General features: G+C 37.5%; 1 protein-coding gene across 5 annotated transcripts in view; it reads right to left on the bottom strand.

Annotated features, from left to right (window-relative positions):
• Positions 1–4,334: 4,334 nt before the first annotated feature.
• FIG4 (FIG4 phosphoinositide 5-phosphatase) overlaps positions 4,335–13,623 on the bottom strand; it is a 74,686-nt gene continuing 65,397 nt past the window's right edge. For all 5 annotated transcript variants that reach the window (XM_075747862.1, XM_075747861.1, XM_075747865.1 and 2 more), the window contains one exon: positions 4,335–5,559. In XM_075747862.1, coding sequence (XP_075603977.1) covers positions 5,382–5,559 — 178 coding nt within the window. In that variant the 3' untranslated portion in view covers positions 4,335–5,381. The remainder of the gene's footprint in view (positions 5,560–13,623) is intronic.

The following is a 13,623-nucleotide window of genomic DNA, read 5'->3' as shown; positions in this document are numbered from 1 at the left end:
CCCTCGTGTGCCCAGCACAGCCAGAAGGGCCGTCGTGTTTTGCGTGGGCGCAGGGTGCCCCCCCCCGTGTCCCCCGCCCGGGCGGGAGCTGTCCTTGGTACTGAGGAAAAGCGCGGCCCTGCGGGAGCAAAGCCTGCACTCGAGCTTAACCCTGCGGCACGGTTAAGGCCGGTTTTAGCACGGGTAACAGCTGTAGGAGGCGGCGATGCGAGTTCCAGCCCTCTGCATGTCTGAGCCCACTGTTAATGTCGAGGAAGAGGCAGAGGAAGGGAATAGAGGCATCAGAACTGAAAGGATAAGGATCCCTAAGGGATCTGAGCCAGGCTTGTCGCCGCTAAATCCCTCACTGGACATGCCAGTGAACATTGACACGCACCAACACCAGCTTATTCAAACGGGATAGATCCACTTTCATGGGAGTACGAACAAAAAAAAAATGCCTTCCTGCCCCTTGGACAACTCCACGCAGCAAGATGCAGAGTGCTGCTGTAGCAGGACTGGAGACAATCAGAGGGGAGCACTTTAAACGCGCTCGTACTTTCTTAATCAGAGCAGCGCTTGACTTTCTCTAGAGGAAAAGATTTTAAGTGATGTCTACAATTTGTTCAAGCACTAACATCCTGTACCCAAGCAGAGCACTTCTCAAGAATATGTTACCAAGACACAGAGAACCCAAGAGAGACAAAACACACGTCGGTCGCCACCACAGGAGGTAGGAAATCAGGCAGGGCAGATGATGGCACAGCCTGCATTTAAAAAGGAGGGATATGGGTTGCTGAAGAAAGCATTAAGGTTTTTCAATAAAAGGATACATTTACAGAGTTTTCCTTCAAGAAGTGATATGGATATAGTGGGCAAACTGCAACTTTTGGCACATTTCTGGGTAAGAAAAAGGACTCTCAACCACAGGTGGTGAAGAAAAAAGGGGAACAGAAATAAAACAAACTACTAAAAATCAGAAGAAAAAGGGAAGTAGGATAACAAAAGATAACCTTTACAAAAAAAAAAAAAAAAAAAAAGGGAGAGAGAGGAAAAAGAGAGGGAAAAAGAGAGAGGGAAAAAAGAGAGAAAAAAAGAGAGAGGGGAAAAAAAAAAAAAGAGTACCTGAGCTGTCATCACAGTGGTCTTCCAAGGCCTAGGGTTTCTCAGACGATTTTGAGGTTGCAGTGTGCACACTATCTTGTACATGCTGCATGCCAAAAATGGGAAGACCACCTCAACTGCATACTCTGCGGCTATTTTAATGCCTAAAAACCCCACCGGGCTTTAGTGCCAGCCAGCAGCACAGCTACACCTAGGATGGGAAAATGCAAATAGACCAGCAAAGATGGTTCATTACGTGCTGCTCACCTGTCCTGCCTTTATTACACTGTCTCCTTATTCTTCACAGATGAATATATTCAAAAGAACGGAACTTAAATATTATATTCAAACCTTGGGTCAGATATGGGAAAAAGCATGTATTCTCTTCCAGAAATAGACAGTAATGTTAAACATTGTTTTTCATGCCTTTTCACATAACTCTTTTACTTGATTCTAGTAGACAGATTAGCAGCTGTAACAGTTTTCTTTGTAGCATATAAGGAACTCCAGTAGGGAACTGCTGATTATCAATATGTGCAAGGGTTGCAATTTCAATGTATGATTTTTTTCATTAATATTTTGTAACATATTGCACTAGTTCCATATTACTTTTAAATAATCACAAAAAGTGACAACTTTAATTAGATTTTCTAAATATACAGAAGACAGAGGGAGGCATTTGGAAGTCAAGCACATTATATATTCTCTGTATCAGGCTCCAGGTGATCAATCTGATTCAATCTATGCCAGCAAATGGAACAATATATATAACTCAACACTATGCAGCTATTGAAGTACAGCATCTGCACCATTTTATCCTCGGTGAACTGCTCTTGTATGTGCAATTATTCAGGGAGTACAGATAGGGTGAAACTCCTTGTGGAGAATGAAATGATCTCCCAAGTGAAGCTGATATATCCTCTTACTGTAAAACATGACTATTTGACAGGTCACATGCCTTACAAGTGAACGCTGGCCTGAGTCTGTGAAAGCCAGCAGAACTCTCCTGGGATCCTGTGCAAAAATCTCAAAACCTCAATACCAAAACAAAGAGCTACCACAAATGTCATCCCAGAACTACGCACAGCTCTCACATTCTCCCCTCTGGTGGCTGCAGCTGCGTGCACATGAAAAGGATCCTATTTCAGGGTCACACCTCAGTCTCTCTGGAGAGGAACGACAGTGAGAGAACAAAAAGTGAGTAGTCTTTGCAAGCAGAAGCAAAACTCACGAGGAGGGGAAACCACCAAGAAAGCGCTGGCAAATAACGGCTAAGGGCACAGCTATTGATCTGAAGAGGGTCACAGAACAGAGCTTAAGCTGTTGGACTGGCATCAAAGAACGATTGGTTCGGAAATGATGGAGCTCTAACCCGATGTCTGTGCCTCCTGAATCCACAAGAAAAGATCCCAAAGTCATTATTCTCCAGGTGGACATTTTAGTGTGGTATTTTAATGTAACCTTCAAACACACTGAAACTAAATATATTTTGGAAGAAAACCAACACATTTGTCATAAATATTTTATTTGTCCATATAGTTCAATGTTAAAGATGGTCATTAGCACTGAAGAGTCAAAAAGAGCACCATGTTAGTCTTCAGAGCAAACACAGCCCATTCTTTTTGTGTTTATACTTATTTTATACACTTTTTCCTCAACTTCTGAAAGGGAAATATATGCATCTATTCAGAACTTCTAACATGGTTGAGAACTGAACCTTATTATCACAAGAACAGAACCAAGCAGGTAGTTGCAGAGGCAGCATCTCTGGAGTCCTTCATACAACTGAACTTGTTATATGGGTGATGAGCGCATTTTCTTTTTAAATTAACCCTTTACCACATTAGGCAGCAGATCTAGTCAGACTGTTGAAAGTTTATCGTTCAGGCAGTGTTAAGCTGGGAGTCTTGTTTGTGCGTTGTTTTATCTTTTCAAACAAGCATAGTAAACAGTTAACTTTAGCACCCTGAAGTATTCTTAGCGGCTGCTAAGAGTACAGTGATGGTAGATCATACAAGCTACCACCTGAATATTAATACCCAAGCATATGAAGTAATGCACATGGCTTAAACCCCTATAAGCAGCTAGGAGAAACAAGCAGCAGTTATACATACTAAAAGATTCAAGGGGATGCCACGACAGGACTGTCACGGCACACATTTAGAGAGATGCTGAAAAGCCTAGCATTATATTACAGAGAATGGACTGAGATGTCAGTCATCTCTCAAAACTTCAAAAAAAAAACCAACCAAAACCAAACCCCAACCTTTAATCCTCTTTTTCTGAGGAGTGTTTGAATTGCTGAATTGTCAATGTATTTTCTCTTAGAGCTGTAAAATTATTACAGTTCCTGTATTTTGCAACAACACTACATGTTGAAAAAGAAAGCATCGTCTTTTGCCTTATCTGCTGTTAAGTGGTACACTTTCATAAATTGAAAGAACTTTTATGAACTACCAGTATCTGTGATCAACAAAAGTATAAGAACTGTAACAGTCTAGAAAACATTCTCTGAAATAGTTTAAGTGCAGCACAAAAAGTATGCATTTGCCTCATTAGGATAAGGACTCCAGCTCTAAATTTTTCCAAAGTATGCGTTTATTCCTTCAAATTATTTTTCATATTGGACAAAATAATTCAGTACAGGTTTTTTTTCCAGAGGAAAAAACAACATTGACAGTTGCAATGAAGTATTATCTGAAGTGACATTTCATTCTTGCATCTCCTAAAATACATTCATTTCTCTCAAAACAGTATTAATCAATTAACAAAAGAGAACGGACACCAAATTTTTTCGGTAGCTTGAGGTACCATGTTCTCTCACTGACTGCATACAAGTCACTCGCTGAAACACACAGACTTTTATCACAAGAAACTTCTGTCTTTTCCCTTTATCCACTGCATCTCTTCTTTCACTGAATTACTGACGAAAGTGCAACTTACTGCGTAAAACATGCAAACATATTCAGAATACGTTTGCAGCATGCAGCCAAGAATCTGGGGTAGCTGGCTGCGAGCAATTTACTATGAACACAAACACGTTCTCTACATCTAGTACATGCAGTTGGCTGACATCCCTAAAACAGTTATTCAGTTATTCCAGAAAATCCTGAAATATGGTCTGTACAAGCTTGTGGAATAACATGATTTGTCAAGGATGCTGCTGACACTGTCCGTATTCTTCAAGGCAAAGGGCTAGAAAGCAGCGTTGGGGATTTTTAGCTTATAATTGTAAATGATACAGGTTTGGGTTTTTTCTTTTCTTTTTTTTTTTTTTAATTTGAGAAATGTTTTAATCACAAGTCCAAATTAAACAACCTATTTCAGATACCTGTTGTCTCTCCACTTTTTACCTAGCACCAGGCATGATGCTGAGTCTTGCCTCACCCAACTACTGCTTCCCCTTGCATGACCACCCCAGCTGATCCAGTCTCTATACCTCACTTACCGATACTGACTCCTTGGGAGGCTGTAAGCTTGAACCTGAAAGCATCTCACAGGAGTACAAATGCAGGGATGGAAAGAGTATGCTGCAAAAAGGATAACAACTGTCACACAGAAAAATGACAGGATGGTTTTGTGTGCTCTAAGAGTCTAAACCCAGTAAAGTGGAAAGCATTCCTTCATTTGCAGATGCAGTCAGTAAGTGGTTCACTAGAAGTCCATGATAATTAGTCACAAGCCATTTTCACCCTGCATGTGACACAGATTCTGTAGCTACTAGCAGCAGTGAGATTAGTTTTGACACAAATTAGGGTTACAAAGGCTTGATTTTGAAATAAGCCACACATTTTTCACTTTTGCTTAAGGCAGCAGTAAATCACAAGCAGTCATTTTAGCACTCAGTTTGCTAAAAAATCTCAAGAAATAACAGAAAACATGCTGTTGTCAAAAAGATTGTCCACTGTCATGGAACAAAGAGGAAGAAAAGTATACTCTTCTGATTCTTATGTACAAATCACTTCAACTTTACTAGCAAACATAACAATGTAAGAAGTTAATATAAAATCTAAAGATAGAATATTTTCTTTGCCATAAATTGCTACATACTCTTCAGTGACTGTAGGCGCTCTGATTATTCACTTAGTCTCTTCACTTTCTCTTTCAGCTGAAGAGCAGATATTAAATCACTTTTTCCTGTAAAGCACAATACTGTAAATCTATAATAGTAAGGCACAATAAATAGAAATGTTAGATAATAAATTTATTACTGCAAAATACCAAACTAGGTTTCCTTTCTAAAATTATTTTTATAATCTATCAGTACAGTAGGCTTGGCAGGAGAATCCAGCTTGTATTTACATGTATCTGTTTCGAATGTACTCTCTGTACATGAGGAAGTCATCTTTTCCCAGTGGCTGCATGTTTCCTTTTCCAGCCTGAATGTGCGCATGAAAAATCTCTATTGACTTCCTATCAGCTCTTGGAGGCTGGACTTCATAAATATTGTCTTGAGAAAAGGAGGAGATGGGTATTCTGGAAAAAACCAAACACACAGAGTATTTGCAACTTTAGTTAAAAATGTTCCACAAAGACAGAAGAGTATTTCTTTTCCTTGAAATATATATGAGAGTCGATGAAAGGGCAACTTCTCACTAGATAATTCATTTACCTAGATTTTTATCACTACTGCAGATCTGATAAGACCTAGCTTTCCAAGTAGGGTAATTAGGTAAGTTGTCACTAATCACATTACAGAATACTTTCTCACTTCCCTCCACTCTGTCCTCATTTCTTCATCCTTCCTCAGATCTGCTATGGTCAGTAAGTACCCAAGCTGAAACAGATCTGTGCCATGCATTACAGCAGATAACAGGAAAACTTTACTGAGCTGTCCACTTAGTAGCAATTATAACAAGCAAGTGATCATACTCTGAACCAGCATATAGAAAGGATTCATCAATTAAGAAATTTCCATCTAATTATCAGGAAACAGACAACTTATTATCAACGACAGCACTCTGCACACAGGGACAGCTAATATTTTATGAAAATATTTTTTTAAATAGCTTTGTACCATAAATGCTATATTTGAATCCCAGTATTTAAACCTACTCATCTTATGAGAAAAAAACATGTAGTTTGAAAGTTCACAAGAACCTGAGTACGTCAGACCTTTTCTAAGCACTGTTGTAAATCAGACTCACTCTTAAAGGTAGAAGCCAGTCTTTTAACTGCAACTCTTGAAAAATGCACAGGCAACAGGTCAAGTAAAGCCATTGTTTCCCTCTATTTGGGCTTGAGCTACGACATTTGGAGAATTGTGACCACTCTTGGGCTCTCCAGTCCAAGACAATGAAATACTCGGATGAATCCAGCAAAGGTCACCAAGATGATTAGAGAGCCAGAGCACATGGCATACGAAGAGAGGCTGCAAGCGCTGGGTTTGTCCAGCCCAGGGAAGAGAAGCTAAGGGGGACCTTATTGCGGTCAGCAACTACCTAATGGGAGGGTATACACAGTGTAAAAGCCAGATTCTTCTTGGAGTGCATGATCAAAAGACAAATTTCAAAAAGGGAATACAAATTGCAACATGGGACATTCTGATTAGATACAAGGGAACGTTTTTGCACTGTGAGGGTGGTTGAACACTGGAATGGGTTGCTCAGAGAGACTGTGGAACCTTCCTCGTTAAGGATAATCAAAATGCAAGGGTACCTGACCCTGAGCAACCTCATCTAATTTGGTCCTCCTCTGAGCAGGGGACTTGATCAAATGACCTCCAGGGTCCTTCCCAATTTATAATATTCTATGGTTCTAAGCAAGGTAGCAACAATATTTATACTCAATACATAGTACATTAATGAACACTGAAAGTATTGTGCAGTACATCACTTTCATTTTAAAGCACTGCAGCTATTGTGAAAGCTGTATTCATAAATATACTATGTACATTTCCCAGCAATATTTTAGAAATTTCTTATAAAAAGTCCCAGGGTTGAACAGTATAGATGTTTAACCTGTGTGACAGCAATCAGTTTGGATTCCGCAACAGAAAACATTCAATGACTAACACATTGCCATCTGAAGGTAACCTATGCATTAACTTCTCCTTCTGTCAATACTGTTTGAGATTTAGAGGAAATCAAAGTTTGAAATGAACTCCAAGGAAGAATGATCTGACAGAACTATGCTTATTTAGAACAGTAGATACAATGCACCTCTAAATGCTAAACAGAAGAAATAAATTATTTCTCAGTTATGAAAAATATGACATACATGTTTTAAAGAATTCTCTAAAGCACCAGTTTCATACATTTTTAGCTCCTATTTCAGCTGGAAAAGTTAATTTACTTTCTAGCTAGCAAGTAAAATACTGCTGCTTTATAAATACTCTATATAAACAAAGCTGTGGAATACCCATTCCACACAACACAAAGATTTCAATTCTAGAGACTCACTTTCCAACCACCATATACACCAAACACTTCTCTAAGTCAGATCTTTCCTTCCAGGTTGAACCAAAATTTCATGGGGCCAATTAGCCTGTCTCCTAGAGTCACTAACAGCAATTTTTGAGGACAGATTATTAAAACAGAACAGGTACTTAACCATGCCTTCTCCAGTATATCCCCCGGTATGGGAGCAACCAGGATTTAAGATCTACCTCAGGCAAAATTTGAAACTAGACTAGTGTTTCATGAATAGTCATTTCCATAGGTTTTCACTGTTTTTTTGTAGTATCTCACACTTACAGAATCCTGTGGGAATAAGTTCCATTACTTGTGTCTGATGTGACATTCCTTTCATTTGTTATCCTGGGCCTTGGTTACTCGTAATTCTTACGTTGGGAGAAAGGGTGAACAGTCATCCTCTGTTTGCTTCCTCCACATCACTGTCATACAACCAAGTGTATTTCATCTCTCCTCATACATTAGTTATTTTCTGATCAACCTCGTCACCTTGTCATTTATGCGGAGTTCCAAGGTCTTCTCCATCCTCTTTGATAATGCAGTGAGGACCAAACTGTGTTTAATACCTGAGATTTATTTTTTTTAACTAGCTTTTCATTTGTCAGCTACTATTTTAGCTACCAAAGACAAATTTTCTAAATATTTTACATAATAGCATATTAGAAGAGTAGCCAGTGCCAGTAGCTGAAAAACAGTCAGAATGCTATTGTTAAATACTGTATGAGCATACGCGCATATTTTTGGGCTCAAAACTTCTCAGGTAAGAAATTACAGCAGCAACCTACTGTCAAAGCTTACTATTTCCAAAAGCAAACATTGGCCAACCCGAATGTAATGAAGATGCATAGATATTAGCATCATTGCCACATTCCACAGAAGCCACAGTCATGATTCATTATCTGGGTGCTCTTCAAGAGACAAGAAGTTATTTTTGTGTGTATAATCTCCTCTTTTAAAGGGATAAAACCAGGAATGATGATTCCAAAGAACTGGAACACTCAAACTATGGCAGAGTCCTCCTATAAATGAAATACAATAATAATCTTCCAGTTGCATTATGAGTATAAACTAATGTTTGACACTGTTTCTCAACCAGGATCTCTATTAAAACTGCCAAAAAACTTGCTCCCTTATTTTGTACCCTTTTATTTTATTAAAGTATGTCAGATTTTGGATGTTTCATCACGTGATGGTTTGTTAGTGTTATAAAATGACTGCAATGTGTTACATAACATAGTATGCCTAACATTCCAATTGGAATATGGTATATAAAATAAATATATTTCCGTATTAAAGCCATATTTTTCAATTTCATAATTAAATTTGTATTTTTCCATTTTACGTAGCAATAAATTCCATTGATAATACTTTGACTGCAACAACAGAATTGCTTATACAGGCTTAGTATTGAATTTGAGACAATAAAATCACTGGTCATCCACCGAGTTTGGCTGCATACTTAAAACCAAGTTACATTTTACCAGGATGTAGACAGAATCTGCTAGGTTATGTCATAGAAACATTTGGCCATTGTAGAATTAGAGAAAAAAGTAAAGCTAAAGAGTTTACAAAAAGTGAAGCCTTACTGCATAGAATATATTTTTAATTTTCCGTATTTCAGATTGTTTTACAATTCCTGTTTAGGCTTCTTAGTCTTAGAATTCTGTGGCACTACAGTGGAACATAAATACTAAGAATGTAAGCAAGTTACCTGCTTGTATGATTAGGATAAAATTTCCAAAATGCTTACCATTTTTATGATTTTCTTAAGCAACACAAAACTCTCATTTCAAAAGAGTTGAAACTCTTCCGAAGAGTCCAAGCTCTGCTATTATGCTCTCACCAAATCAGTGTTTTATTTTAGTTTTTGTTGGCAAACCGTATGAATAATACTATGGAAATTCTATCATACTTCACCTTTTTTTTCCTATTTTTTCCCCAGCAGAGTGATAGTTTCTTCTCGTTGTCACTATCATATTCTTCTAGCTTATTATAAAACATTAAGGTGGGTGTTTTTCAGAACTGGTACCAAATACTAGTTTACCTAAAGTTATATTGAGATGCTTTAAAAGTAGATTGCTTTTCAAGGCACCCACAGCTTCTGCAGATATTTATTTATCTAGTTTAAAGCATTCACGCTAAGACCGTAGCAATGGTATCTGACACTAGCACACTGTACTAACTTACCAATGTCACTATCTGGCACCAATAGTTGTCACTTACTCCAATGTAGCTGGCCTGTCTAATCCACTAGCAAGTGAACAATTAAGTAAAAAACCCAAAAAACCCAAAAGAAAGCTATAACACTAATTTGATGCCTTCTCTATTTATTGATTTGTTTCTAAAGACAAGACATTTCTGAAGCACTAATGAGTCAAAAGTAATTTCCTTAGGCACAATGGAAACTGGACAGCAAAGTGTATTTCATTTTGAGCATTTAGTAACTAAATCTCAATTTTTCTACCTACTTCCTTCAACATAATAAGAATATATTGAAAGAACCACATGTTCATGCATGCCAATTTTAATTAATCACCCTGTATTAAGCTGTAACTATTTGTAGAGTGCTTGTATTATCCATTTAATTAAAGTAATTTCTCTAACACTATTCATGTAAAAATCTAATCTACTTAATAAGTTTAATATCTTACAATAGAGTAATGAAGGAGAGCACATTATTTATGACTTGCCTATCAGATCTCCCTAGAGACCTGTAGCTCTATGACCTCCCAATGAAAATTACATCGGTAGGAATGTAAACACGATGTCATGAAGGATAGCACCCTTGACATGCAAAGTACAGTTACTTTCATCCCACTTGTGGCCAGGCTTCATGATGTTATGGTTTCACCAAGAGTAGCATTCTCTCTACAGTAAAAGAAGATACATCTAAAATCTTCAGTTACAACAAAGACGTTCCATACTTTGAAGGAAAAGTGCATGGTGATGTGCTCCGCTCTCAGAAATACAGCAGTCATCAGAGAGCCACCACATTTGTTTCAACATTGATTAGTTCTCCTCAAGTCTCTAAAGTATGTCTAAAGGAGGAGACAAAATGTACTCTGTTGCCTTGTTTGAATCCTAAGCAAATATATCTGACCTACAAAACTCTGGCAATCCAGGTTTTTTTCCTTCCTTAGACACCAACACCTCCATACAACAAAATTTCAGTCACCTTTGTGAGTGGAGAGGACTGAAAACCAGGAAACCTTCTCTGTCCAATAATACTGCAACTTGTATCTTACCAAACCAAGCAGCAGCAAAACCTAGCCTGCATCCAGGTCCCATAACCTAAAACTCCAATGGAGCTGGAGAGAAGAGACTCTCTTTACACAGGTGTACATCTAAATGAGCATTTTACGATCCAAATTAGAAGCAGCTTCTCTACAGTGCAGACAAAGAAAATGAGAGAAGGTCAGAACATCAGATACAGAAAGGTGATCTCTGAGGAAAGATAAATCTTTTAAGTAGGGTTGATTTACCACTGACCACAAATTCAAAATTTAAAGATCAAACACACAAAGGAGCCTAGGGCTAGTACAGGACAAAACAAGTATCAAAAGAACTCCAAAAAAAAAAAAAAAAAAAAAAGAGGAACACTTTCTTTTTAGAAAGGAAAAGCTTAGACTTACATTTTCAAATAGGATTGCTTGAGGAAGACTGTTAAATTGATGAATAGAAATTTATCACTTCAGAGAAAACAGAGGGACAGGTTGAAGAAGGGTCATGAGAATTTTCATTAAAAAGTCTTAAAGTAGATAAGCTAAGGTGGCATATAGTTTAGTCCTTTCTGGGTTTTGCTAGAGACTACTAACACTACAAAATCCCAAATTCAACAAAACCATAGCATACAGTGTAGAAATAACTAGATTTACTGTAATATTTCACAGGAATTTGTTATGGTCATATTTTTAGAGGACATGATTTCAATGCTGCAGACATTAGGATCAAAATGAGACTTCATAGGCAAAAGTGAGAAACAGCAGCCCACTAATCCCTAAACAAAATTAAAAAACCCCCAAGCTTCAAGCTGCAGAACTTCTGAAGCATTTTAACAGTGATCACTGTAGTAAAAGATACAATAGTTATTTAAAATTTGGAAAAAGGCCAATTTAATAACAGAATATATTTTGACACGTTAAAAAAAAAAGCATCTAAGACCAGTTATAAAACTCAAAATATTTTCTTCCTAGTCTTGTGAGACTACTGCATTATCCTTTCAATACATGACACACAGGAATGCTCAATCAGGTGGTCAGCAGACACAGACAAACTAAATTTTTATGTGTGTTGCAGTGACAACAAGGTTGGTGTCAAGTCAGAATTGTACTGAACTATTGTTTTATAGCTCAAAGTATTTTTTTCAGGTTAAAAAAAGCGCCCTTGGGTTTTGAAAAATGATGGTTAAATTTCATCACAATTCACGTATCATTCTGAAGGTATGCATGCCACTGCTGCAGGTTTTTTTTTTTTTTCCACATCAATGGATGGTATGAGATTTGACATGTAGAATTCTTATTCAGGATTCAGTGTAGCTAGGAAGGAAATATGGAGGACCCAGAGATCAAGTATGAACATTCAGGTATTAAAAATGGGGTGGTTTTTATTTGAAACAGACATCAATAAATGAAAATTATGATCTAAATCAGTATGAGGCAGATGAATGCTAAGAGTTTTATTATTACAATAATATTGAGCATCTCAGTTGACAACTCTACTAAAAATGTTAGGCACATGAGGTTTTTCATCTGAAGAGCTCAGAGCTCAATACATTTTCCCAAGATCCCCGGAAAAAACCTCTGACTTCAGTCCTGAGCCAGCTCTTTTCTGGAGAATTCTACAACTCTGATCATACTATTGCTTTTCCCCAGACCCTTCCCAGTAGTATTCTTTTTGAGACGTGTGACTAAAAATGAAGAGAGCATTCAAGCCCAAAATGACACAATGAATTATTTTATGTGGTGTTGATTCTTGATCCTCCTTTGTCTTTTCCAGCTGACATGAAGTATCAAGTACTTTCAGGGAAAGTGCCCACAATAACTTTAAAAGCACTTCCTCAGATTCTAAAATGAAGATACTCGCAGGAGCAGTCAGCTTAGTCAAGCCATTTTGCAAGAGGTGAGCACATAGACAGTGCTAAAGCCATTCTGAATCCCAGTGAAGGGCAATCTTTCATCCTCAGACAGAAGACAAAATCCAGGTAATTTGTGAATAGCTTGACCAATACATTTCAAGAGAATTCTCACAGGCAATAAATGCTGGAGAATTACAGAAGTGCTTTCTTTAAAATACTGAGACTCAAAAAGAGGAAAGATTCAAATCAAGTGAGGAAGACTAAAGCTATTTTTAGAGTACCATGTGGATTATTTTTAGAGTACAGTGGATATATATGAGTCAAAAGAGAAACTGGATTTTTTTTTGTAACACATCTATGTTGGATCAGTTAACCCAAAGCAGTTAATTATCCTCATCTCTGAATGAAGAGTTAATAGTGAGCTACATACTTTTAGAGGTATAGACAGGTTTAGATCATATATGCTTCTTAATATACAGCTGTTGAGAAATATGAGATCCAGTACAGGACATTTCAAAGTAAAATGAATCCAAATAATCAGCAAACAGGAAAGAATTTCATCCATCACAGAGGTGAAGAGTTTTTAGTTAAGGAGGGAAGTAAGGCAGACGACTCCCAGTGCAACACAGATATTTACATCTCCAAGGAGGTGAAGTAGTTCTTGTTTTAATTAAGAGACATAGCTAGCCTGCTTCCAAGAAAAGGAAAAATAAAATGAGTTGTAAGTAAAAACACAGCATCCATTCAGACCCTCCTGGGAGATTTCAAGTGCAGACTAAGGATAAAAAAAAAAACTTCGCTGAAGACTAAACATTGCTCATACAAAGGGTTGTCTAGCAAGAAGGTGCTCTATTGAAGTGCAGAATATGTTGTGGTTTTTTAAAAAAGGAAACCTTGACTCTCACCTTATCAGGAGAAGACAGTAACTAGAGAGGAGACCTTTGTGATTTAAGCTTAGTGTAAACAGATGACAGACTATAAACAATTTCTTCACCTATATTCTCCATGAATATTCATAACAATTCCCTACTTTGTGAATAAACACTTTCATTG

This window comes from Balearica regulorum, chromosome 3, assembly GCF_011004875.1.
Source record: "Balearica regulorum gibbericeps isolate bBalReg1 chromosome 3, bBalReg1.pri, whole genome shotgun sequence".
In the NCBI taxonomy this organism is placed as follows: Eukaryota; Metazoa; Chordata; class Aves; order Gruiformes; family Gruidae; genus Balearica; species Balearica regulorum.
The sequence above is the reverse complement of the archived record's forward strand: the minus strand, read 5'-3'. Positions and strand labels throughout refer to the sequence as shown.